Source organism: Nannobrachium achirus (genome assembly GCF_963921795.1).
Source record: "Nannobrachium achirus genome assembly, chromosome: 9".
Taxonomy (NCBI): Eukaryota; Metazoa; Chordata; class Actinopteri; order Myctophiformes; family Myctophidae; genus Nannobrachium; species Nannobrachium achirus.
In genome coordinates, this window is record NC_137818.1 from 37,304,097 (window position 1) to 37,330,024 (window position 25,928).

Sequence of the window (25,928 nt, forward strand, 5' to 3'; positions counted from 1 at the left end):
ATGGCGCGAGTGTGTGGTGCCAAAACTGTGGGAGGAGTAGCGTGCCAAACTTTGGGGAAATACATGTCTGCATGTGTGTCCGTCCGGCTTAAATATGAGCGATAACAATAAGTTGCCTGTTACTGCATAACAGGCACACTTAATAATGACAATATCTAAAGTGTGCTCGAGCCCACAATTATAGTAGTTTTACAAAGGAGAACACCTGTAAACCTGTGATGTGACCATGAATGCATGAGCATTACAGTATGACTGACCATGGTCTGTTACTGTATCACTTTGTCTTAAACACCTAACCATGGTGTCCCTATTTGGGACCCCATGTAAACCATGTAAACATAGGCAGAAATGTTTAAACAATTCAAATGTTTCAAACTTAAAGGTCAAGAGTGGTCTGGGTTCACAAATAAAATATAGAATTTTGCATTCATTCCAGGTTATGTTTGAGCGGAACAAGTTGAAATTGATTAGTTAAATAAATCTGATCAGCGGCCGTTTCCATTAGGAGGTGAACCCCAGTAATGAATGTGATGTCTGCAGCGAGACACAGCAGTGAAGAAGCACCTTCCTCCTTACTCCTGATGTAGGCTGGGAACAATAACCTTTTGTGTGTTTCTGAAAACTAAAATAACTTTAAGTCATGTTGTAGTCATCAGGTGGACTACAGGCGGACGTCATTTCGTATAATAATTGTTTGGTATGTTTCATGTAAATTGTAAAAAAAAAACATTTTTAACAACATTGGTGCCAAACACGAGTTTCCTGAATTTAGGCCGTATCTGTCCCTCAGCCAAACACAAGTTTCCCGAGTTCGGGCCGTATCTGTCCCTGTGCCAAACACGAGTTTCCCGTTTTGGAAAAAGATAATAATAATAATGTTTTGCTCTCCCTACTTCCGGTTTCGATCGCGAAATGGATGGTTGACTCCCAGAACAGCTCCATCTTTCAAACATGGCAGCCATGCTTGTTTACAAACCACCAGAAATTACAGTTCGTTTTCTTTTCTTCCTTCTTTTTCTAAAACGGATCACACGGCTAGTTTTAGAACGAAAGTCTGGTGGGCTTGTGGGATGGACTTACCCGAGGGAGCGGCTGTCAGCTGCTGTCCAGCAGGTGGCGTGTCCACACTCAGCTTCCTCTTTGCCTCCAAGACTGGGTTCTCAAACTGAGTCTTCTGGTTGATGTGGCTGCAGTGGAGTGGAGATGGTGGTTATGGTGGGAAACACAACTTGAGTAAAGGCACATAAACAGCAAGTCCGCACTGAGGTTGACTACTTTGGGTCTAAACTGACATCTATTGCTTCTGGTCTTGCATTCATCCTGTGGGTATTAAGCCTCGACCGAAACTGACTCTTTGGTCTCCCGTGACAAGGCTCGTCGACAGTGCTGATCCCTATCTTTGCTGCACATGCAAACCTCTGATTTGACTGCCTGGGGTGTGAGGTAACCTAAGCTGGGCAGGCACCGTGAGAGATGGCACACACAGGCTGAACTGGCTCCAAAGCCTCCCAACAGTGTGTAAACCGCTGACCCGAGCCCTGTGGCGAGTACACATGAAGATGGGATTTACAACTTGTCTAAACTAACAGCCAAGAGAATGAGTGTATGCTTTCAATACTCTGTAATACTGCTTGTTTAGTTGAATAAATAAAAAAGGCGATTTAGTTTCACACTGTGGGAGGTAGAAATGGGTCTGTGGTTCTAGGGCTGATCATCATCTCACAAACCGCCTGACACATCAGCGCCAAATTTCTTGTCCACGCTGCCTGTAGGCCAAAGAAGCAGCTTCCTGCATGTTATTTTTTTCATTTAACTTTTACAAGACCTAATGAAATGAAAAATATGTTTTTCACACTTTTAGAGCACTAGCGTTCGGGCCGCTACGTCACACCTACGTTGCACCGCCAATCCAACCATATGCCCATACCGGAGATCTCTGTATATGTCAGTCCATGTCCTATGCCCATATATGGGCATTGCCCCTTAGTGTTCCTACCAAACGCAAACATACTGCAAGATTACATCAGCATACAGTAGGTGATGAATCATGATTTAATTCAGCTGTATGATTCCCATAGCTCCTGTTCTTCCATAAGCAGGTGTTTCTCATTATACAGTACTAGTGTCGCTGTTGGTTCTGCTAGTCTGTGTCAGCTAATCAAAATGTTCTCATTTAAAACTTAAACAGTAGTACACGAAAATATGTATCTGCTTGAGGTGAGAAATAGGCAATGCAGTTAACATAAACGTGCTTCAATCAGCATTGCACCTCTCTCTCTCGCTCTCGCTCTCTCTCTCTCTCTCTCTCTCTCTCTCTCTCTCTCTCTCTCTCTCTCTCTCTCTCTCTCTCTCTCTCTCTCTCTCTCTCTCTCTCTCTCTCTCTCTCTCTCTCTCTCCCCCTCCATCTCTCTCTCTCTCTCTATGCGGGAAGTCATTGATGTTTGGATGAGGCAAAATCATTCGCACTGAAGTGATGTGGTGCTACTGATGTAATAGTACCAGCGTCATATATTACTCAAGTCAAAGACTGGCCACATGAAGTCCCAGATCCACATGGAAGCCATACCACTAGACACATGTTTTTGTACATACTCGATCTATCGTTGTCAGTTGAGCGAGAGTAGTACCCCAACCATCTCTTAATTAGGGATGGGACGATAAGCGATATTATCGTGATAAAAAACACTCACGATAATCATATCGTGGGGATTTAATTTATCGTGATATCCTCCGTCATGCACTGGGATCAATTCACCTGTTATTTGCCGAGCTGCATATCCGGTACCATTTAAACCCTCTATAATTGGTAAAAGGTACTTATAATATACATACTTTTTTTCACTCTATCAAATGTCTTTTCCCAAAAAAATAGCCGATCTACAAGCTCACACCGCGTCGCGTTGTGAGCTTGTAGATCTGCTATTTTTTGGCAAATGTTCCACCCCAGGATAATGGATTTTGATTATCGGGATAATATCGTAAATCGGGATTTCTTTTGTGACAATTATCGTGATATGACATTTTCATATCGTCCCATCCCTACTCTTAATACAGTCTTAATTGCATACTTAAAAACAGCCTGTGCAGATTCAGCAGAACGTGCTCGCTGTTTGCTCTGCAGCTGCTCGATTCCTTTTTAAACACAAATTCTTGTTTCTCTCTCTACTGTACCTCTGCCTACCCATATCTCTTGCTACCCAGAGAGAGAGACAGCACACCAGAGTTAAGTCTAATTTATACTTTGTCTCATAGTAGCTGCGAGACATATAAATTAGGCTTTATGTGGCTGATCCAAGGGAGGTAGCTCGGTGACATCACTCTGCTCCACTTTAACGATCGGTCATACACGGCTGTGACGGCAACCCACCGTTTTAAAAGCAGTGACGCTGAATCAGCCTCATGCTGAGCAATGCTGACGGAACAGGTGCGTTTGTGCTTGCGTGTATTCAAGGAAAGAAGTCATGTTTGTGCCTTTGTCGCAAATGACTGAATTCATTCTCGTCCAATATGGACAGACACATACAGTAATCTTTCTCTCCCTCTCTCTATCCTCTGTGTCACTTGCTCTCTCGTCCCTTGACAGCCACGCCTCCTGTTTTGTGCTCCAGGAATAATTGTGACATTGTGTGTTGCACCGCGGAACACATTTCTGCTCTTCTTTCAAAAATAAATAAAAAAAACCTGGGCAGACAAGGGACTCAGCAACCAGAGGAAAGCCATGACCTCCTTGCATAAACAGGCGAGCCTGATTTCCTTCTGCCTGCGGGCATGGAGAGGGCTTGGTGTCTTTCTCTCTCTTGCTCCATATCACTTTGCCTTTGTCCATGCAGTAATGGGAATCAAACAAAACATTGTTGTCTCGTTTTGTTCCCGATCAGAATGGGATTCCTCCTCCATTGCTCATGCATCACGTTCTCCCTGGAGGCCCTGCTGGGTCAACTAACTTTACAAGTTGCATCCTCTTCATTCCTCTCTCTCTCATACCCATATACTGTACGCATACACAGGGGTGTCGCACCAGACTCTGGGCCCTGCGTACAAGGATTCACTGCGGGCCCCCCATGAAAGTTCTTCATACGGGGAGGGGGTTTAAACCATTTAGACTGGGAATGCATTATTACCCATTATTTTGTGCTTTAACTATTGAAATATAGCGGATATACAAGCTCACAAACTGCGAGCTTGTAGATCTGCTATTTTTGAAAAATTGTGAACATTTGTGCAAGTCTTTGAATATTTCAAATCCTTCTATGGTAGGTATGAAAAAAACTTTGTTTCTATGTCAGTGGAGCCCCGCCCCCCCACCCCCACATACACATATTCAAAGATTTGCACACATTTTCACGACTTTTAAAAAATAGCAGATCTACAAGCTCGAGCTTGTATATCTGCTATTTTTCAATAGCTAAATAATTATAAAATAATTAAGGCCCCCCTCCACCTTTGGCCCTAGTAACTCAGCCCCCCCAACCCCCCCCCCCCCCCCTTGTGACGCCCCTGTACGCATACATGAAAACACATATTACACACCCACAAACGGACCAGAAAGAGGCTACAGCCCCCATGTGGCATCTATACAACACCGCTTTGCACTGCAGCACCATGGGGACATAGAAACAATAGCTATCAGCACAATACCACCATCACATGTTATACAAGTCCGCTGAGTCTTAGCAGCTTCTCATTAATCATGTCATAAGTAACCTATACTGTAGCTATACCTGCTGAAGTCTATCGGTATGGCAGCATTATAGTGTACTGTATGTACATCATACGAGCATAGCCTCTGTTAACTGTATGCAGCAGCCCATTCACATTAAACTCACAAATGTGTCTCCCTAAGTCATGTTTGCAGAGTAAAATCCTCAGTGTTATTTTATCCTTTTGTAACTCCTCGAATGTACAAATATAACCAAACAGACCTGTAAGAGGTGATTAAGCCCTGAATGAAGCGATTGATGCTAACAGATAAAAAAAGCACTTTTCTTTAACCCAACATGGCATAGCTGTAGGCCTGAGGCTTCCCCTCCGGGCAGCAAGAGAAGAATACTCACTCCACGTAGTAGACGCCGTACTGGGGGTCCTCAATCTTCTCCCAGCCGTAGGGCAGCTCTGCGGAGACAGCAGACAGGGAAGAGGCACATGCAAAATTACAATGGCCGCTGGAGAAGCGCTACAAAGACAATTGCCCCACCCGCACCGGGATCGCGTTGTGTATGCGCAACACATACACCTACATTACAGCACAGTACAGGAACTGCAGAGGCCTGCTTTTATTCACTGCAATGTGTTTAGGGGCTTAACACAAGCTATGCCGGATGAAAGAGAAGGGTGGGGTGAGATGCTGGGGTTCTTATAGCCTCCCTGGAAAATAATAGGCTATCCTCTGTGGGAAGTGTGTGTGTGTGAGTGCGTGTATGTACAGTATGTGTGTGGAAACGCAGGCATTTGCTGTTGTGTGACGAACACACGCGGTGCAGAGGGGATCTTTCCGCGAGACGGGGCCTGCAGAATTGCCTCTCTGAGATGCTGTGGTGATGAGCTCTCGGCATGTGTCCCAGAAGCTATTAGGGGGAGAAGGTGGGGGCCAGGCTGTGAGAGGTTTGCGCTGTGTCACTGGCACTGCTGTGACCGGACCTGTTCAGCTGTTTAATGGCTGTCTGCTAGTGAGCACTTCCTCCAGCGAGGCATGGGGAACACTCCGGCACAAACACACTACACTCCACTATACACTGGCAGAGTGTCTGTACGAGTGGCAGGGACTGAGTGGAGTGCCTCAGGGCTTAGTGGTTTGAATATTAGTGAGGACAAATTGTCTTTCTGATTCTTTGAGCGGTCGCCAGCCGCTCCAATGCGTGACTTTGTGTGTATGTCCATGTGGGGATAATAAGTATTTGATTTCTCTCTCCATTTCATAGAATGTAGAAAATTGCAGAATGGAGAGGTCTGATTTTTTCCCTTTTCTGATTGGGCAATATAATGGATTTGAGGATTGGTCAAGCTTCGCGTGACATCACAATATATATAATATAAATAGTTAAGACCGAATTCTTCGGGAACAGTATTTTCTAGTGTGAAGTGTGATGTGAGCACTGCTCACTTCACACGGGTGTGATCTTTTAACTGTACTTACACATGCAACCAGGACAATTATTACACTTTAATATACCATATTTTGCACTACACAATGATAAACTGATTTGGAAACGACCTCCTCCTCGTCTGTCTTCCCTAAAGGTTGTTGACTGGCTGGTTGGTTCTTAATGTCACTGTCCGTCAATCTTCATTCAAAGGTTAGGGGAAGAAAGCTGCATATAATATTTTGCGTACCAGCAGTACATTCTGCAGGTCTACCATCCATTAGTCTTGCGAAGCCAGACAATCAGAGATATCTGCCTACTGCCAAGACTGTCTATATATAGATAATAAATGCATGTCATTCTCACCTCCATCATCACATTTCTCAGGGGGTTTGGCCTTCTTGGCAAGGCGGGGGTCCAGCCAGGTGGTGGTCTTGGTGTTGTGACTGTGGAGAAAAAGGCACACTTGACTTTAACAGAAAAAAGCAACAAAAAACCACTTAGCGCAAGCTAAGGTGATAGCTATTCAGTGTTGGCTCTGGGAACACTCAAGTGCTGTGCCCGGTGAAGCTCTTTCAAAACACAAACCTTTACCTTTAGGGATCGAATGGCTTCTCTTACGGAAGCCTTTGAAATCGTAACAAAGCTTATAGGCCACAGAGGTAGACGACAGAAAGAGAATCAGAGAAAAAGAGACAAGGGAAATACGAGGAAGGCGAGGGTGGGAAGTGAGAAAAAGAACAAGAGAGCACAAGGGCAAAATGGAGAGAGGGAAGGAGGCGAGAGAGAGAGAAATACAGCAGGGGTCAGTGGAAAGGTTTGGGAGTTCAAGAAGGGGTTGTGACAACTTGTGAGATAGAAATAAACAAAGAGAAGAATGTGAAGAAAGAACACTAAGAGAAAGCTGTGGCGGGATCAGGGACGTGCTGGGCCCCTGATTCAGCCCGGGAAAAAGAGTTGGAGAGGCCCTCATTGCGCGCTATAGAGAGAGATCTCTCTATAGCGCTGCTGCTACTCAAAGACTTGCCATCTCAGATCATGACAAGTGACAAGCCAGTGGTCAATTACTGTACGTGAGTTATATTTCGTCGTTGTCGGGTGGGAACCTTGTATGTCCAAAACCGTTTGTTTTGTATTTATCATTTTAAAAATGATTTAAACTAGTGAAAACAGACGATTGTGTGCAACGGCCTTATATGATGAAGCAGGGCTTTGCTTTGCGAAAAAATTTATAAATTTGAAACTTGGAGATGCGAGGTTTCTGCCCGAGAGTGACGATTTACTTTGTTGGCCGCCCAGCCCCCAAAATGGAACGAAGGCCGATTCTTTTTTTTTTTTTTCCTAATGGCCGGCCTGGACCGGCCTGGAATGAACCAGCCGTTCGGGAGTTGTCCCGCTTTTCCCAATGGCCAGCACATCCCTGGGCGGGATTCATAAAGAGCAGAGAGAGAGAGAGAGACAGAGAGAGACAGAGAGAGAGAGTAAGATTCATTTAGCCAATTGTTTCTCCGGTTGGCAGAATGATCTATTGATTTAGTCGAGGTGCAGCACCTGGCTCTGTCAAGAGCTGGACACTGCCTGCCTGACACACTAACAGGCCACGTACACAATGAAGAAACGCTGCTTTTAGCACCAGCCAACAAAACCGACAAACCCAAAGGAAACGAAGAAACGAAAAAATAAAATAAAAGTAAAACAAAGAAAACCCACACACAATGTACTTTAAATGCAAACCAGAGCTATTGAAGCTTGCTTAAAGAAACGTTCGTCCTCAGGGCAAACAACAAAATAGCCTGTACATTTTCCACTGGCTGACACCTGACTTGTTGCAGTACAGGGGAACGATGGCAGGTGCGGAGTACAAATCGAACCGCCTCGATGCCAGGTCTTTCAACATTGTCGGGCAGAAACCTCTTATCTTCATATTCTTAACTTTTTGTGTTTTTTCGTAAATTATCATACTACAGTATCACACAAATGTATCAAAAGTAGCAGATCCACAAGTTCACTAGTAGATCTGCTACTTTAGATTTTTTTATTTGAATCCTGAAAAGTAACAGTTTTGGACTTGAGGTTTCCAGAGACGGAGGCGATATTTGGCTTACCATGGTACAGCACATACTTTGGAAGAGCACAAAATGGGACTAGAATAAAGTTGATGTAACACAAGAGTAATAAAAAAGGAGAAGAATAGCAAGCAGAGAGAGAAAGGCTACTTACTCTATGAAGTACACCATGCCGGTCTCTGTATAGGCCATTTCACAGTTCTTAGGCAAGGGGTCCTGGCTCTCGTCCCGCGACAGGGTGCCCCACGTGCGCGGATCCATGACCCCGGCTGACTGGCTGTAGCTGGGCACCGTTTTACGCCACTCCGCCTTGTCCTTGTGGTCTGCGCCCCAGCAGGGAGACACCGACACGGGCAGGGAGATGGAGACGGGGAGGGATTGGGCGTAGGGGTAGGGGAGAGAGAAGAGGGAGAGGGGGATGGGAGGTGAGTGCGTGGAGCCCATTGGAAGTCTGCTGGGCTCCTCGCATCTCTTTCCCTTACCTACCGCTGCTGCTCACGGCTAACTCTGGCTCTGAACACACTCACTGGACGGTTACATGCACTGGGAGAGGAGGCAGGGTGGGAGGGAGGTAGACAGAAACAGAGATAGAGAGGGAGAGAGAGACTATACAGCGAGAGAGTCGGAAACACAGCAAGTGCCATAGGATTTGCATGTCAGCAGTGATGTACTGGGAACTGCCTCCCAGGCAAGGGCAGAAGTAACCAGCGTTCAGCCCTGCCACGAGCACCACGTCTCTACCCTATTAGCATCACTGAGGCTGCTGTGTGTGCGACTCTGTGGTATGCATGTGTGTGTGTGCGAGCGCGTGTGCGTGCGTGCGTGTGTTTGCGCGCATGCATTCAATCTTTATCTTTCTATTTTTTTCAGCCTTTGCATGAGCTCTTATCTGCAGGTGTTTTATCTACAAACTGGTGCAGTCGCGGCACCGAATGCTCACAGTCGTTTTTTGGGGGGCCGGGGTTGAATACGCAGCGGCGATAAAGACTGACAGTTGCTGATTGAAAAGCGCTTTTATTATTATTTGCAAATGGGACCTCTGACTTCTTCTTAAGTGGATGACAAATGACCTTGGACAATCTGAACCTCGATGCGGTGGGTTTGCATGCAGGCGTGTGTGAATGTGTGAGTTTGTGCTCCCAAAAGATGATGAGAATGTCTTTTCGAAGCGGTTACCATCAGCTACAGAGAAAAACTACCGTCCTCAGCATTGCATGGTCATTATCAAACTGCCCTTAAGGCATGATAATAACTCTTCACTGGCCTTTTGTTGTTCTTCATTCCTCACCGGTTCAGGGACAGTTCATCCACATTCTAAGTTCCGTTTTCAAGATCTCACAAAAGATCCTGAAATCCTTCTATTCATCAACCACACAGAGCATTCTGACAGGGCCATCACCGTCTGGAATGGGAATAGCTCTTCCCGGAACCAGTGAGCCCAGCAGAGGTTGGTGCGCTCGGCCAAGTGCACCACAGGGACTTCCCTCCCCAACACGACTCGTACACCACCAGGTGTTTGAGCAGAGCTAAAATTATTCTGAAGCAGCAGCAATGGACTGATTGTGCTGCAATGGTCAGGCAAGTGCATACTCTGTCACAAGGTCAACAAATGAGACACAGAAAGACTTTCGTCCCTCAGGCTACAGGGGCCATAAACAAGGACCTACCTGCCAGGTTAAATGTCTTCAACCTGTAAATAACCCTTGCTCACCACAGAGCACACACAGTTTTTCATCTACTTTTTGGGTCAACACCTGCACAGAGTTGTACTTGGCACATACAGTATTGTATCTTCTACTATGTAGACAATATTTGCGTTTCCATAAAGCTTATTCGAAAATAGGAAGCAAATTATCAGAAATTCGCATTAAGACAAAGCAAATTTAGCCTGTTTCCATTTGCGGGTGTCATTCGAATTTGGTCGCATGAGCCGACTCAGTGGTCCAGCTGAACACACCTCCTTGCCCACCACTGGCCCCCACTGTTGTGCTTAGGGTCCTTGGGAAACGCCAGCTAGGTCGCAGAAGAGCGACACAAACAAACAACACATAAACAGAGACTGAACGTGATACTGAGACAGTTTGTGTTATAAGTTTGCATTGAACTAATCTTAGTTTTAAGTTCTGGCGGAGGTTGTCTTTGCACAACAGTCTGTAAAGAGCTACAGCTGGCACGTTGTGAAAACGTGAGGGATTTACACACGGTCCGTGTGTAACAACCGGTTTGTTTTGTGGACTAACGCTATACAATGGACGTTAAGCAGGCAGGGGAAAGTGTACAAAAGATGTAATTCAACCTGGATCACACATCGGTGAGGCGTGCTGCATGTTTGTGTCTAATCGTTATTTTCTCATACAGTAGCTTCCTTTTCACCTTTGACATAACAACTCATCTTTGTGATCATGGCCATGGGTCCATATCCTTGCAGGGAACTAAGAAGGTACTAAACTTTATCTGTCTAACTACTGGGATTTTCCCCAGTGATCTCAGCCAGGACTCTGGATGCTGAATTAGATTTGTTTTACAAAACTTTTTTCCATTTTCTTTTTCTCTGGATTTAGTTGTTAAGCCAATTCCTGTGTATTCTAGGCCCTTGTCACTGCTGCTACGCCTACAGTTGGTCCTGGGGAGAGCACTGACAATCATGTCTCCTCCAATACGAGGGATGTGAAGGCTGCTTCTTTTCACCAGACAGGGACGTACAGTATGCTGAGAACACGCTATCCCTCCTCGTTCGATGCCCACTGAACAACCTATACGAGTCGCTAGACCAACGAGAGATATCGCCCTCCTGCCTGGCCCAGCTTCCATCCCATATGGACACCCTGCAAAGCCAGAGGCACTCTTGAGGATTCAAACCCCCAGTCTCCACTGGCTGCTGATTTAGACTCAGGCTGGCTGTAGTTTAGAGAAAGTTTGGCATGCAGGACAGCTATTTTCTGTGGTGGTCGGAGAAAGGAGAACATTTCAGGAGGACAGGGACATACAGTATGGATGCTTTGCATTTTTGAGGAGGATATAATGAACTACTGGTTAAGAAAATCTGCTGTTGCTGCTGCTGCTTAAAATAGGTGAGGTAAGGTATATGGAATAAGTTGCATTTAAGCCCCAGAGCTGAATGGATGCCACCTGCTAGTGGAAAGGGATATACCGGTATATATATTTTCGTCAAATTTGTCACAGTGACTAAACATTGGTGCTTCAGTCTCACCGGTCAGGCCATTGACCATGACGGGCTTCTCCTCCTCCTCTTCTTCCTCGGGGGCGGCACTGTCCGTCCTGTCCATCTTGCTGACGGAGGTGGTGCGTTTCCGCTGGACTTCGGTGTCAAACTCCTCATCAAACAGAACCTGGTCCACCAGATCGGGCTGCACCGGGCTGGGCTCAGCGGGGGGCTTTGGGGTCCCATAATAGTTCCCTAGGATGGAGATGCACATACGAGAGCAACAGAGAGAGAGAGAGAGAGAGAGAGAGAGAGAGAGAGAGAGAGAGAGACATCCAATTATAGGAATGGTGTTAGAAACAAACACACACACACACACACACACACACACACACATACACATACAGACAGACAAAACTGTCAAACCTGAGCAGAGCGTTAGCAGATAGAACCACATTAAGTGACAGCAGCAGAGCACACATACTGTATCCTGCACAGTAGAAAGGAACCATAGCTCCATTTCTGGCATTTCTGTACAGGCGTCGTAGAAGGAAGCACTTCAGTCTCAGGCTACAGCAGCTCGTCTCCTGACCCTCGGCCCCAGAAATCCAGAGACCGCTTTATTTGCCCAGGCTCTGCAGTGCTCCCCAGGGCCCTGGGACTACAGCCATTACAGCCTCAGTAGGAGCTCAGGCCTCACGTTGGCTCACACAAACGGCACGATAGCTACACTTCACTAGTCTTCCACCTTGCTCATTGGGTGACCCACTTCACTGCGCTCTCCCTCTCTCTAAGCTGGGGAATAGGAATGATACAGAGGCAGGGAGGCAATGTTAAGACATGCACAGAGCGGAGACACTGCTGCTCAGGAAGGAACAAATATGGATTCATCGGTTGTTCTCTCTCTCTACGGGAAGCTACACTCCAGCTGTGTTTTTGTGTAGATCAGCACAGTCCTTTAACCACTTAAGCCCCAGTTAAAAAAAATGTATATCTATAAGCTTACAACGGAACTTGTGATGTTATTTTTTAAAATGGATCTATTCTATCACCCGTTTCATTTGTTGCAAAATATTGGAAAATGTAGTTACGTGGGAGTGGGCTGTATGGGGTATACAGTATGGGGATGTATGGGGGCCTGCATGTGGTATGTTGTGTCATGATTCAAGGAATCAGGGGGAATTATTATTTACTTATTTATTAGTTGACCTATTGTTTAAGACCTTTTTTTTTCTTACGGCCATGGCTTACTGGCAGTGTTCATAAAGCGTGTGATACCAACTGGTCCAGCAATTTGCGATTAGCTCCGGAATACCCACCCACGCACCCATGCACGCACACACCATTCATTTTTTAGTGCTAATTTTAGTGCCGTAATTATGCTAAGTAAATTATAAACACAAACGAATTTACAAAACAATGATTTGTCTAAGCTGCATGTCATACAAAATACCCAGCTTTTTAGTTGTATAATTTGCTTCCTGCTTTAATTTAAACAATATTAGTATCAGCACCTCGTTTGAAACAATTACAGCCTTTATTAAGTTCATAATTAATGGGGAGTTTAATGAAACACATGGGAGTTTAATTGGAACTGCTTAATTGTACTTCACCCACACTTGTTTTGTGGCAGTCTGTTAACTTACTAAAGGTAGGCTTTGGATCTAATGACCTCATTAGCAGAGAAAACAATGGTTTTAGGAGTTAAAAGGTTATAATCAGAAAGTGCGTTGACATGGATTATGAACATTTCCACTAATGAGCCATGATACAGAAAGGGCATGATATTTTAATGAGGTTGGATCTTATAAAACACAAAACGTAAAGCTATTAAAGGGTGAGGAATCCATTTAATTTGATCTAATGTCACAGTAATTGACAAAAATCTTTCCCTTCTTGAACTCATATAGTGAGCCTTTAAATTGGCAGGCATTTGAACATACTCAAAAAGATCATTCACAAAACGTGTTTTTTTCTTTCCATTGACATGCATTCCCATAATGTTTTGCTCATTTTCAGTAAGGACCATTTTCTATCAGCAGCGTGGCACACAATGCTGAGTAATGTCTGACCCATTACGCATAGCAGCCACATCAGAGGAACAAAATGACCCAATAGACAACACTATACAGGCCAGGGGAAATAAATGGTAAATGGTAAATGGTGCATTTATATAGCGCTTTTAATCCAAAGCGCTTTACATAGATTGTGCATTACATTCACCCATTCACACACACATTCATACACCGGTGGCAGAGGAAGCCATGCAAGGCACCAACCTACTCACCGGAGGCAATTAGGGGTTCAGAGTCTTGCCCAAGGACCCTTCGACATTAACTCAGGGGGAGCCCGGATTCGAACTGGGAACCCTTCGGGATTTATACCCTTCGTGCTCTAATACCAGTTTCTCTACCAGTTTCTCTACCCCTGAGCTATGAAAAATAGCTTCCACTTTCAAAACAGAAAAAGACATCTGGGTTCCGCTCAATTCCCTTTCAATTCAAAGCGTAAACACACAAACTGCAATTCCTATGACAGTGCCACAACCTCAATTCTTCATCATGTTTTAGGCCAAATATAACAACGTTTTCTCAGTACCGACATTCCAGCTCGTGAATTTTAAATACAGCACATCCTGAAGTGAATTGACACTCCACCCTTGTAGCCAAGACCATCATCTATCTTTCCCTTTCTTCTTTATCTCCTGCTGAGACACCATGCCTAGAGACAAAGAACCAATAAATTAACATTTGTCAGAAGACAGCTTCATTATACCTGCCCACCGAGCAATGGAGATGAAAGATAGGTTACCATTCTGAGTCCAAACCTGTCACCTCCGTGGCCAGTCATCTCTCGCTCTCCCTCAGCTGTGATTAATGCGTCGTAAAAACATCTCCATTGGCCACTGATTAATGTGTGAGAGGAAGCAGGGGCGGCAGATCTGTAATGGTATTTGTCGCCATTAATCTGATAAGGATCTGTGAGATGTGTCATTCCCTTGCATCGGTTTAATGTGACCACTGACGGGCCAGTGGGAGCCGCAGAGGACGGAGTGGCAGATGGACGGACAGGTAAACACGCACTTGTTCGACTCAACTCTCAACACAGTGGGAAATTAACCAGGATTTATGTGTGAGGCTGGAACCCAGCTTGTGTGCCAAAGAGGTGATGGAGTACTCAATATATCCACAGACACATTGTGCCCTGTTTTAGCCAGGGACTGAATCCTGCCCCAGCTTCCCAGAGGGTCGTGCCTGGTCTATAGTTCATGGTGTCGCAAGCCAAGCAGATCAGAATGAGAATTATGCAGATAATTAAGTAGATACATTTGTCCAAACTTCCAGAACTAGTCATAAGTCAATATTTAAAAGAAAATCATGGCCTAACCTAACAAAATGATAGACAATAAATGACAAAGTTCAGCTGCAGCTTATTCGTCTCTGCATTTGTGGGATCGGTATCCAACAAGTCAGATAAAGTATGGCTTTCTAACCACCTGTATGACATATTTCACTACAGTGTATACAGTTTGCATGATAGACTGGTACAAATGTTGATGTATTTTAAGTACAAAAACCTGTCTGTTTTTATTTACAGTGCATGATAGACGGTTCACACAGCACAAATCAATGTCTTCAGCCATCTGTTTCGTAGGTGATTTTAATCCTTCAATTCTGTCACTTGAACAATTGTCTAGACGCGCGGCACGCGCGTGAAAGTCATATAAAAAAATAGGGGGGGGGGGGGGGGGGGGGGGGGGGGGGGGGAGCACAAAACAGAGTGAGCAATTCTCAAGAGAAATTACCTGCACACAGACCTGATCAATCATCTGGCAATGTATTACTGAACTCTTATTTGGAAAGATTTGTATCAATCACTGAAAAACATGTCATGAGTCAATACTTTAACTTTAATATTTCCTGCTCAAGAGCTCTCAGGGAGCTTCCTGGGAGGAGTGGGTGGACATTGTATGGAGTGGGAACATGAACAGCCATCCATCCACATCACATCCACAGCCTGAGGCAAACTATGTCTTGACACCCTCTGTGGATTACAGCAGTGGTTCTCAACCTTTTCAGGCCGCGACCCCCAAAATAATAATATTTTAACCGGGGACCCCCCCACCCTGACGAACAGTCAGGGTGAGAGTTGAGGAATTACATTTTGTATAACACGGTTCTATTCTGAAAATAGCAGATCTACCGTGAGGCGTTGTGAGCATGTATATCGGCTATTTTCACAATTTCTGTCTTCTAATATTTGAAAATTTGGCAAATGTTTAATTTGTCATTTTAGAGGTATTAAAAAGTCCTTAGATTGAGACTTTAGAAATGTGCAGATACCCCTCTACACACTTAAACTGTATGTTGGTTTGTTTACTGTTGAATGAGAACACAATGTTGCACATTAAGTTAATTATCTGGGGACCCCCCAAAATAATTTGGGGACCCCCTTTGGGGTCCCGACCCACAGGTTGAGAACCACTGAATTACAGTACAAAGGTATACATCAGTTTTTCAACCATCACTTTCAAATATTTCATTTATTGGGTTGATTTGAACATTTCCAATGATTTGTCGGTTTGGCAACCTCCGCGTGGTTAGAAAAAGAGGAAAGATTGTTGAACTTTGCCAAAAGACCATTGGCACAAACTTGACTGATCAAGGCCTTCTTTATTAAGTTAAGATGGGAGGTGTGGCAAATGCCAATTTGCTAAGAGTGCGGTAAGCTACACACTGCTCTAAGGCTCTACGTGGTAAACGTCCCTAAATTAGTCATGTATCAGATTATCGGCTGCCATTCCATTTAACATCAGCAACATATCTAACAGGACTTCATATGGGAATGCCCATATATGGCATGCAAAATGTTCCGACTGCAATGTTGATGGAAGCTCACCATTTATAAGCTCAGGAGGAATGGCCAATGACCTTACCAAGGTCCTTGAAGCAGTTAATGGCTTGGTCATCATCATCATCATCAAGTAGGCATTGACCCATGTCTTTTTGGTGATTCCAACAAATGTTCTTCCCCAGTCAGCACCTGAAAAACTATGTACGCAAAGGAACCCTTGACATTTGAAACATCCAATAACTTGAACTCACTCGAATATATCAATTTCCTTTTTTTGTACCGGAGGCAAGGACTTGATAGGACTTTCACTTAACGAATAAGCATGTTTGGGCTCTCACAGCATATCTCCATATACAGTACATGGATCTCCGTATATGGGTACCAGGGGTCTCTCCATACTATGGGTAACTGGTCCGATATACATAACTGGCCAGATGGCCATGGGCGAGGTCGCTTGTCGCCCTGAGGCGTCTTACTAGTCTAGGATTCTACTACCGATCATCCAAATCGTCCAAAGACGCTTTTTTCAATGGACCATAACTAAAGAACGGATCGTCGCGGTTGCAATTTTTCTTCACCAGGTGAAAGATGGATGATACAAACAGCATGTACACTCATCGTGGTGCTATGCGGTGAGTCTTGTTAAGTCAAAGGGCAAAATAGCAGATACTGCATACAGTAGCATAATGGACACTCCCCCAGGCATTAGTCTTAAGCCTTAAGTGTTTGCTTTCAGCAGGACTTGTAAAATAGCTATTGGGCATAAGATGGTGGCATTATGTCTTAATTACAGTATACTGTAAGACCTGGAAATGAGATGTGCATCATAGAGCCCCCAGTGTTTTGACTCCACACATACTGTATCTATCATTTGCTCCCTTGGGTCTTTGAACACTATTTGTTACTACTGCACACACAGTGCCACACACATTTTAACAAAGAATGGACTCTTGAATGAATACTTTGTTGTATTTATTCACGTTTTTATTTTTACGACGTGTATTTATGGTGTTGACTTCTGTTGCAAACCAAAATGGCCCACGCAAACAACAAAGGCCATTCAGTCCAACACATGCCAATAACTAACAGATTCATTGTGAGGTAAATCAATGTTTTCTTTTTATCTTTCTCTCAGTTTTCTGTTCATTAGAAGGTTGTGTGGGTTGTATTCTAGGAGACCACTGAGCTTACATTTACAAACAGGGCTGTGCGTATGTGTATGTGTGACTGTGTGCGTGCATACTGTATGCGGTATGCACGCGTGTGTATGTGTGTGTGTGTGTGTGTGTGTGTGTGTGTGTGTGTGTGTGTGTGTGTGTGTGTGTGTGTGTGTGTGTGTGTGTGTACAGTATATACAGTAGACTGTATACAGTGTGTGCCACTTGTACATACATTGTAACTAGGGCTGTCACGATATGACATTTTACATGAGGATTAATTGTCACTCAAATAATTGGCGATTAACGATTTAATTGTGTTTTTGTCGTTGATAATTACATTTCTGTTTGGCTTTTAGGCTTTGAAGTTGTACATGGTAGATATGACACATAACCTAAATATACAAAGAAATTACTGACATATTTGACAACTTACTACTTAAAAAATAACTTTGATAGTGGAAATAGCCGATCTACAAGCTCACAACGCGTCACGATGCGACGCGTTGTGAACTTGTAGATCTGCTATTTCCACAATTTTTGACCTTTTTTTAAATATATGAACATTTTTCAACATGGAAACGATTATGACGATTATGAAAAATAATCACGATTGTCAAAAAAATCACGATTAGATGATTATGTAATAATTGTGACAGTCCTAATTGTAACCCCTTCTAACCTTACACATCCTCTATTATGGTGCATCCTCTAAGGCTGCAGCATACTCAAACCCATTCAACATGAACGATTTTCAGCATTGACAGGTCAATAAGAGCACAATGATACCATAAGGACTTCAGCAGTGCCTTGTTCACGTTTGCTTGCACCTCTAAGATTACTAGCTGAACACCTGCTAGCCGAACATTGTGTGTGAGCACTGGATGCACTTGTTATTTAAATTTCTTCAAACTGTCAGTAATATACGATTAAATATCATGGACAGTTTTGAAGAAAGGATGGCTGAGGATGTTAGGAGGGAAACCTCTATAATCTCTGCACGACTACAAACACGACCATGGCATTTAATTAATGGAGAGCGATAGCACACACTTGGTCCACCGTGTCTGTCACCAGGAATGCAACATCTCAGAGACAAATGAAGTCAAAGCACGTCGAGATTAATACAAACAAAAATCATTGTTCCAGCAGTGTATACAGGTCTAAAGTTCAGAACGCAGAGCGGAATCTGATCTAGTATAAAACCCTTTCTTCAGGGCAATAGCCCTATATCTAACCATAATAATATACAATGAGTTATCTTCTCTACATGACCTGACCGTGTATCTGATATAATCCTCCAATTAAATTAATTATGAAATAAACCTTTAGAAATACCTGAGTGTTTCTGAACCCAAGACATAACTTCTCTAATTATAACCACATTCATATCTCACAACAGCCTGTATGCAGTTGAGGCTGGTCATACTACGGGACAGATACAGTCCTAGCTCGGTCATTTCACCCCTCTCTCTCTCTCTCCCCTGAGCTCCTACACAGACACGCTCCCTCTCTGCTTCTGAACTCGCCAGCCGGAGCCACAGACACTCATTAATCACCGAGCAAGGGTCTCCCACTCTCCGGGGCAGTGCCCAGGCCAAACAGAGTTTCATCACAGACTGGCTATGCAGTCGGCAGGTAGAAGCAGGGGTGTCACACGTTACTAGGGCCCAAGGTGGAGAGGCCTTAATTATTTTATACTTTAGCTATTGAAAAATAGCAGATATACAAGAGTGCCCACTGCGAGCTTGTAGATCTGCTATTTTTGTTAAGTTGTGAAAATGTGTGCAAATCTTTGAATATATGTATTCTTTAAGCGAACATTTGTAACTCAAACTGCTTCTGGGGGTCGCTGGAACTAAATATTTTGAGATGGGAAAAAAATAAAAATAAATAAAAAACATTTTCAATAGTTAAAGCACAAAGTGAATCCTTGTACCCAGGGCCCAGAATTTGGTGCGACACCCTTGGGTAGAAGCCCATGTTGTGCTGGCCATGGCACTGAGATGAGTGTCTAGAATGTTGTCATCCAAAATGCCATGACCCAGGCCTTCCTCTGTACAGTATGTGTAAATTTGCATGTATTATGCGTGCGTGTGCGTGTGGCTGTGTGCGCATGCGTGTGTGTTTATTAGGGGTGTCTTCAAAATTTCGACGAATCGACGCGTCGTTTTAAGCCCCCGGAATCGACGCCAATTGTTTGAGTCGAGCCGTCAAAAATATATTATTTTTTATCACACCGGTGTGGTATGAGAGCGCTGGACTGTCATGTTCTTCCTATTTAGTCCATACTTCCTACTGCTTGCAACTAGACTTAAAAATAAAACCAGTTCACGTGACTTGAAAGTTGCCTTGATCATATAACAAGGTGCTCTTATTTTGAAGTTAACCGCTTTGAAAGGAAATGCGTCGACTTGTTGTTATTCTACTTGTTAAAGCTGACCAAGAAGCAGCAGCCAGCAGCGCGATGCGCTTTCACTTTCACTCACTGCCACTGACTCGCTGAGTGTGGCTCTGTGGTGTGGTGGTGGTCTAAGGCAGAGGACTGCGGTGGAGTAGAGGACTTCTTAAAAAGTTTTAGATTATGACAATTTGCTTGCATTGTGATGCAGCCGTGTGCCGCTCTGCATCTCTGTGATGTTACATTATTGTTACCTTTAGCCTACTTTGGTGTTGTTTTTCCTCCTGAAGGAACAGGGCTAAATCGTTAGCATGCTAGCGCTTTAGCCCTGTTCCTTTAGCCTTGGAGAGGCGTACAATCATTACAACCAGGCAGTTTTCAAAGCAGAGAATCCACCAATCATAGTGGTTTACAACAGCTGTTGTACCGGTACTCTATCAATGCGTCGCGGTCGCGCCTCCTCCAGTCATTAAAGCACAACTTTTTTTTATTTTTTTTTATTTTTTTACACATAAAGGATTCGTCGACGCGTCGGATTAACCACCGCGACTCGAATCGACTTGATAAATCCTGAGTCGAAGACAGCCCTAGTGTTTATGTGTGTGTGTGTATGGGGGGGCTTTATTAATGACTTGTCTCCCCCAAGTAATTCTCCCCCCTACTTAACATTCAACTCTCACCTCATTCAACCGCAGGTAGAGGCAAAGGACATATCCAGCTTGGAATACCAACTGCGTATTTGTCCCCAATCTATTTTGTTCAACTTTCACCAGTTTTTCAAATGAATGAATGAATAGAAGAATATTATTTCCCCCCTTCATTATATCTCTCTTCCCCTTACTTCCCCGTACTCTCTCTGTTTCAACCATGTGCTTCTCATGTGGTTTGGATCAGCAGTATGAAGACTAATCCAACAACGGTGTTATCCAGGAGTCCATGCAGTCCTGAGAACATCATTAGTATTAGTATCCGTTCTGCCAGTTCCTAGAAGCATTCAGCTGTTGCTAACAGAGCACCTTTGCTCCCTCCCTCCTTTATGAATCCTGGCCCGTTGCCCTGCCCCATTACTGTAATTGCTACAGTAATGGGGAATCTACACAATCATAATGCGTCATGCTGCGACACTTTGTGAGCTGGTGGATCCGCTATTTCGGTGCGTGACACCAGTAGGCAACTGAGTGAAAAACAGGCTTAATCCACAGCTATGCTGCTGTACCTTCAGAGCATTCAAATCACCAGCCCTGTTAAAACTGGCAGTGGTAAATGGAAAATGGAAAATGGTGCATTTATATAGCCAACCAGCACATCGGGAGCAATTAGGGGTTCAGGTCTAGCTCAAGGACACTTCGACACCAACTCTGGGGGAGCCTGGGATCGAACTGGGAACCTTGCGGTTCTCCATTCGGCCACTCTACCGGCCACTCTACCCCTGAGCCACTGCCACCCAGTAGGTGCTGAAAAGTCTCTGCTGCACCCACAGCCTCTCTGTGGTTTATTCAGTTGGGTCAACTAGCAGCATTAGATAATTCATCATTTAGATTACTTAATAAGGTGGAGTTCTATTTTATCATTCTAACATTGATAGGGTTGATCAGTCTGGCTTATCGTAAGGACAATCTCATTCAAGGGCGCTGACTGTGTGATAATATGCCAATCAATGTTTTCACTGTACTGTATGTGACTGCAGAATCTGCTTTTCATTGTATGTACTACTGCACCAATGTGAATGTGTTAATGTTTATTTTATTGCATATTTTTATTGTTGGCTAAAGGTTCTTAGCTTTATATTAGAAATGAGTTTTACTATGGTGTGTTTTAATATTTTATATCCTGGTTGAGTGTTGTTGTGCTGTATTGTTCTTTGTGCCAATATGCTAAAATGTAATAAGATATAAATCTTTAAATGGGTGATTTTTCAAGCAGAACAATGTAAGTTAAAATGTCATCTAGTCGAAATTGCACCACATGAATGTACCGGTATGTCAAGAGGTGGAAGCCTCCTCATCTACAAATACCCCTTAATTAGTTTCCTAAGCTTTAAAGCTGGCCTCCATCTAAAAATTACTATATAGAAATGTGTTTTTTTGTTTACCCGAACTACTTCTACAAAATGATAGGATAGAATTTTATGCACAATAACTTATAATGACATTACAAACTGCAAGCTCAGAGCTGCATCCAATAATAAAAGAACTATGCCTGCACTCCTGAACTCAAGCGGAAGACGCCCGAGTTGTTTTCCCTTCATTTTATTTTTGTCCAAGTTAGCTCACCGCTGCCTGTGATGAATGATTCATGCAGAAGGATTTTCGGAACACTTGTTTGCAGTTAAGACAAGAGGAAGAAAATTGGATACGCCCTAGTATGCATGTATGCACTTAAGCACACACGCACACTGACGGGTCAGATTTATGGCCCAGGAGCAAGGCAATAAGAGTTACGTACATTTTGAGACATCATTTCATAAAACGACAACTTAGAACCTTTTCTTTTTGCCAATCCATTCTCTTTGTTTTGGCTTTTGGTCTTTGCAGTAAAGTCAACTTTACTGCAAAGACCTGCTTGGAATGCAGACAGTGAAGATTGTTGGGACGTGAAACTTTGTGGATTAAAGCTTCTGAAGAGATTCCAGACAAACAAACACAATTCTCTTCTTTTATGCTTGGTTAAGTTTACGGTTGGTTAAATATTTGCATAATATTTGTTGTCTGAAATATAACTTTCCACTATTTCAGAGCTATGATAGCAAATGTGTGAAAGGCCTATTGTCCCTCTAGCAGAGCAGTGGATGGATGTGGGTGTCTGTCTTAGTGACAGATTAACCAGAGTCACAGATCGAGCCTCTGTTGTTCTCATGCATGTCGAGGAGGATTAGTCAAAGTGGTGAGCAGGGCAGCTCAGGTCAATGCTTCAGCTGATGAAGGTAAACATTGATAGACAAACGATATATATCAAATTGAACTTCATGAAGCAATATGTAGAACCAAAGTCAATGATTGACTTTATACTCACACATTCAGTGTGGGAAATCTGTAGGCGTGTGATTATGTGTCTTTCTGTTTGTGTGTCTGTCTGTCTGTCTGTCTGTCTGTCTGTCTGTCTGTGTGTCTCTGTGCATGCTTCCTGTGAGAGAAGGTTCTCTAATGCTTTAACAGTGGGGGTCAAATGCTGGTTATTAATAACAACCTTACTGAGAGCTCCTGAAGCCCAGTCTTTAATAAAGCTACAGTAATGCTACAGTACATTGCGCAGGGCAGGGCAGGGCAGGGCAGGGCAGACTTCTGCGTATCCATTATTCATCCTGTTGACCGCATGAAGGTCCTGACCTGGGGTTGAAGGGCAATTCTCTCAGGGCCAGTTCTGGGTCAGAGGGCTGAAGGGTGTTCACTTTCATATTTCCAGCCTACTTCTCTACAATGCACCCTGTATAATGGCCGTGGGTGAGTGATCATGATGAACAAAGAAAGAAGAATCACCTGGGGATATATTATCTCCAGTTTATTTCACATTCACAATGACAGAATGATGATGTGTGCAGTATACTGACTTCACTATATGACCTGTATGTAGTAAAGGAGCATGGCTCAACAAACACAGGGGCAGGCAAACGGCGAGTGCGTTACAGTACAGGGAGGGAATACAAACACATTGGAGCAGTGGCCTCAGGGAACTGTAGGAAGCAGCGGAGTGATATGGTGAAGTAAGGATGCTCACTCACTCGTCTTTCTCCTCCTGAGGTAGTCTTTCTCACCATTCAGCCCAGTGCGTTCCATGCTTTTGCCTAACGCTTGTTAGCTATGCTCAGCACAATTTACTGTGTGTGTGTGTGTGTGTGTGTGTGTGTGTGTGTGTGTGTGTGTGTGTGTGTGTGTGTGTGTGTGTGTGTGCCTTCAGTATACACAGTTACATACACATGAATTAATGAATGATTGAATGAGTGCAATACAGTATAAGAACAGTTAAGTTGAGATAAGAATTTAGTGAAAATTGGTTATCATAGGAAGGTAATTATTGGCCAGCAGCTCAGAATTTTATTTTCATTCTTAATTATCTTGGTTTTGGTTCAATAAACGGGCTCTAGCGGACATAGATATCTACACTGGATCTCTGATTAAGTGAACAAATACAAATGTACAGTAATATACAGTATGTATGTATCTATCATCAACATTGAGTATACAGGTGGATGTATGCACGGCCTATTAACAGTTTATCAACACTGAGTATAACAATATATAGCCTACAGTATATCTTTGTATATCATAATTTGTGCTGGATGGTACACATACCATCATAGGTTCCACTCTCCAGTAGCAGTCCACTTTCTTCCAGAACACGAAACTCTCCCACACTGATGAAATTATAATCCACTCCAGGAACCTCCCCTTCTCTTGGTTGCCGAGTGGTACCTGCCAAAGATGACAACAAAGACTGAGCAACGGCATAGGATTGTGCTAGTTGCTGATGTAAGAGGGAGAGAGGGACAGGCTAGGAACAAGATGAGCAGGAAAGGACGCTCAGTGACCACGGCTATGCGCCATGACACTTTCGGTGGCAAAACTCGCACCGGAAGTTCGGTGAATAACATTAGAGTCTATGAGAGCCGGCTGGACAGCTCTGTAAACAAACATTATTTCTGAAAGATTGCGACCTTTGTTATGTAATCGCTCCAGGAATATAAAAGAAGACACATCACAGGTATTTTTACAATCACTTGCTTTTCGATGTGCACGGTACATAATGTTATTGAGGCAGCTAAACAGCGGCAGGTATAGTTTCTGTCTCGGAGCTATCGCAATATTTGGATTCCAGACAGGGAATACAAGCTAGTTCAGAAACGTACTTTGTTTAGATACCTCTATAAAGTTATACAGCGTACACACTGAAAAGCAACACCGCAGAAAACAATGTGTGACATGTTTTCTTTTATATTCATATTCATTTTTGTTCATGAGCTGTCCAGCCGGGTCTCATAGACTCTAATGTTATTCACCGAACTTCCGGTGCGAGTTTTGCCACCGAAAGTGTCATGGCGCATAGCCGTGGTCACTGAGCGTCCTTTCCTGCTCATCTTTTTCCTAGGGGACAGGGGGACACGGTGTCTTTAAGGACAAGAATGAAACCTCGACATCATGAACACTCAATAGAGCCTGAATCACAAAGATATGAATGCTTGTTCCAATCTAATCTATCAGAATACTAACTATACTGATGACTCTGTGACCATCTCTTCAGCTGTACGTGGGTTGAATAACAACCGTACTGCAGCCCCTTCCATGTATGTGTTGTGTGCATTTACAGCGCACAACAATTTCTCATCAGGATTTAACAGCCTCTATACTTGGTCAAATCCCAGAGTGGAGTACAATAAGGAATGGTAATTTCTGCACTTAAATATTTGTGTCAAATATAGTGTGTTACAAATAAAAACAAAAAAAGGGGGGGGGGGGGGGGGGGGGGAGACTTAAAAATGTTTTCTCAGGTTTGTTTGGATGTGGTGGGTCTGTGATGTTATTCGGTTTCACTTTGAGGCAGCTGGGGTGGGTATATAGGAACACTGGTTCTTAACCTTTTCAGGCCGCAACCCCCAAAATAATCATATTTTAATCGGGGAACCCCCCCTTGACGAGCACTAAGAGTTGTGGCATTACATTTTGTGAAAACAGCAGATCAACATGCTCACAACGCCACGAGTTAATGAAAGTCAGCTAGATTATGGAATCACAGAATGTTTGATTTACAATAGAGAATGTTTATTTCAAAGTGGCGCAAACCTAGTATCATTAAGCCATGCTATTATTTTTTCTATCCTTTCTGATCTTTGACTCTATCACCCACACACAACTTTTATTTTTCTATTACGGTATATAGCTAGCGGTATAAGTACACTCAAAGCCTGTTGTCTTTTAATTAAATATTATATAATTGAGCATAACTGTTGACATTGAAAACATATTGTTAAGAACATTATTTCACGCTCCATATGGGAGCCAGCTCTCCTAACCCTCAGCTTAGATGTAATTGGGGCATGTACTGTACCTTAAGTGAACTGCATTGCAATCTAGCTCAGACAGGCAGAGCGTATTGTAATGGGGAGTTTAATACTGCCCTATTCTGCACCTCATCTTTTCCCCATGTCAAGATCCACCCTAACAGCACGATGATAACCCATCACATCTGAAATAAGCCTCTGTAATAAAGACCGGA

The 25,928-nt window shown here is 43.6% G+C and overlaps 1 protein-coding gene across 2 annotated transcripts in view; it reads right to left on the reverse strand.

Moving 5' to 3' along the window:
- Window positions 1–25,928, reverse strand: part of magi3a (membrane associated guanylate kinase, WW and PDZ domain containing 3a) — a 173,586-nt gene that overhangs the window by 38,973 nt on the left and 108,685 nt on the right. For both annotated transcript variants that reach the window (XM_080733751.1, XM_080733752.1), the window contains exons 3-8: window positions 24,011–24,130; window positions 11,358–11,564; window positions 8,301–8,469; window positions 6,447–6,526; window positions 5,055–5,112; window positions 1,081–1,187 (exon numbers count right to left, since the gene is read on the reverse strand). In XM_080733751.1, coding sequence (XP_080589877.1) covers window positions 1,081–1,187; window positions 5,055–5,112; window positions 6,447–6,526; window positions 8,301–8,469; window positions 11,358–11,564; window positions 24,011–24,130 — 741 coding nt within the window. The remainder of the gene's footprint in view (window positions 1–1,080; window positions 1,188–5,054; window positions 5,113–6,446; window positions 6,527–8,300; window positions 8,470–11,357; window positions 11,565–24,010; window positions 24,131–25,928) is intronic.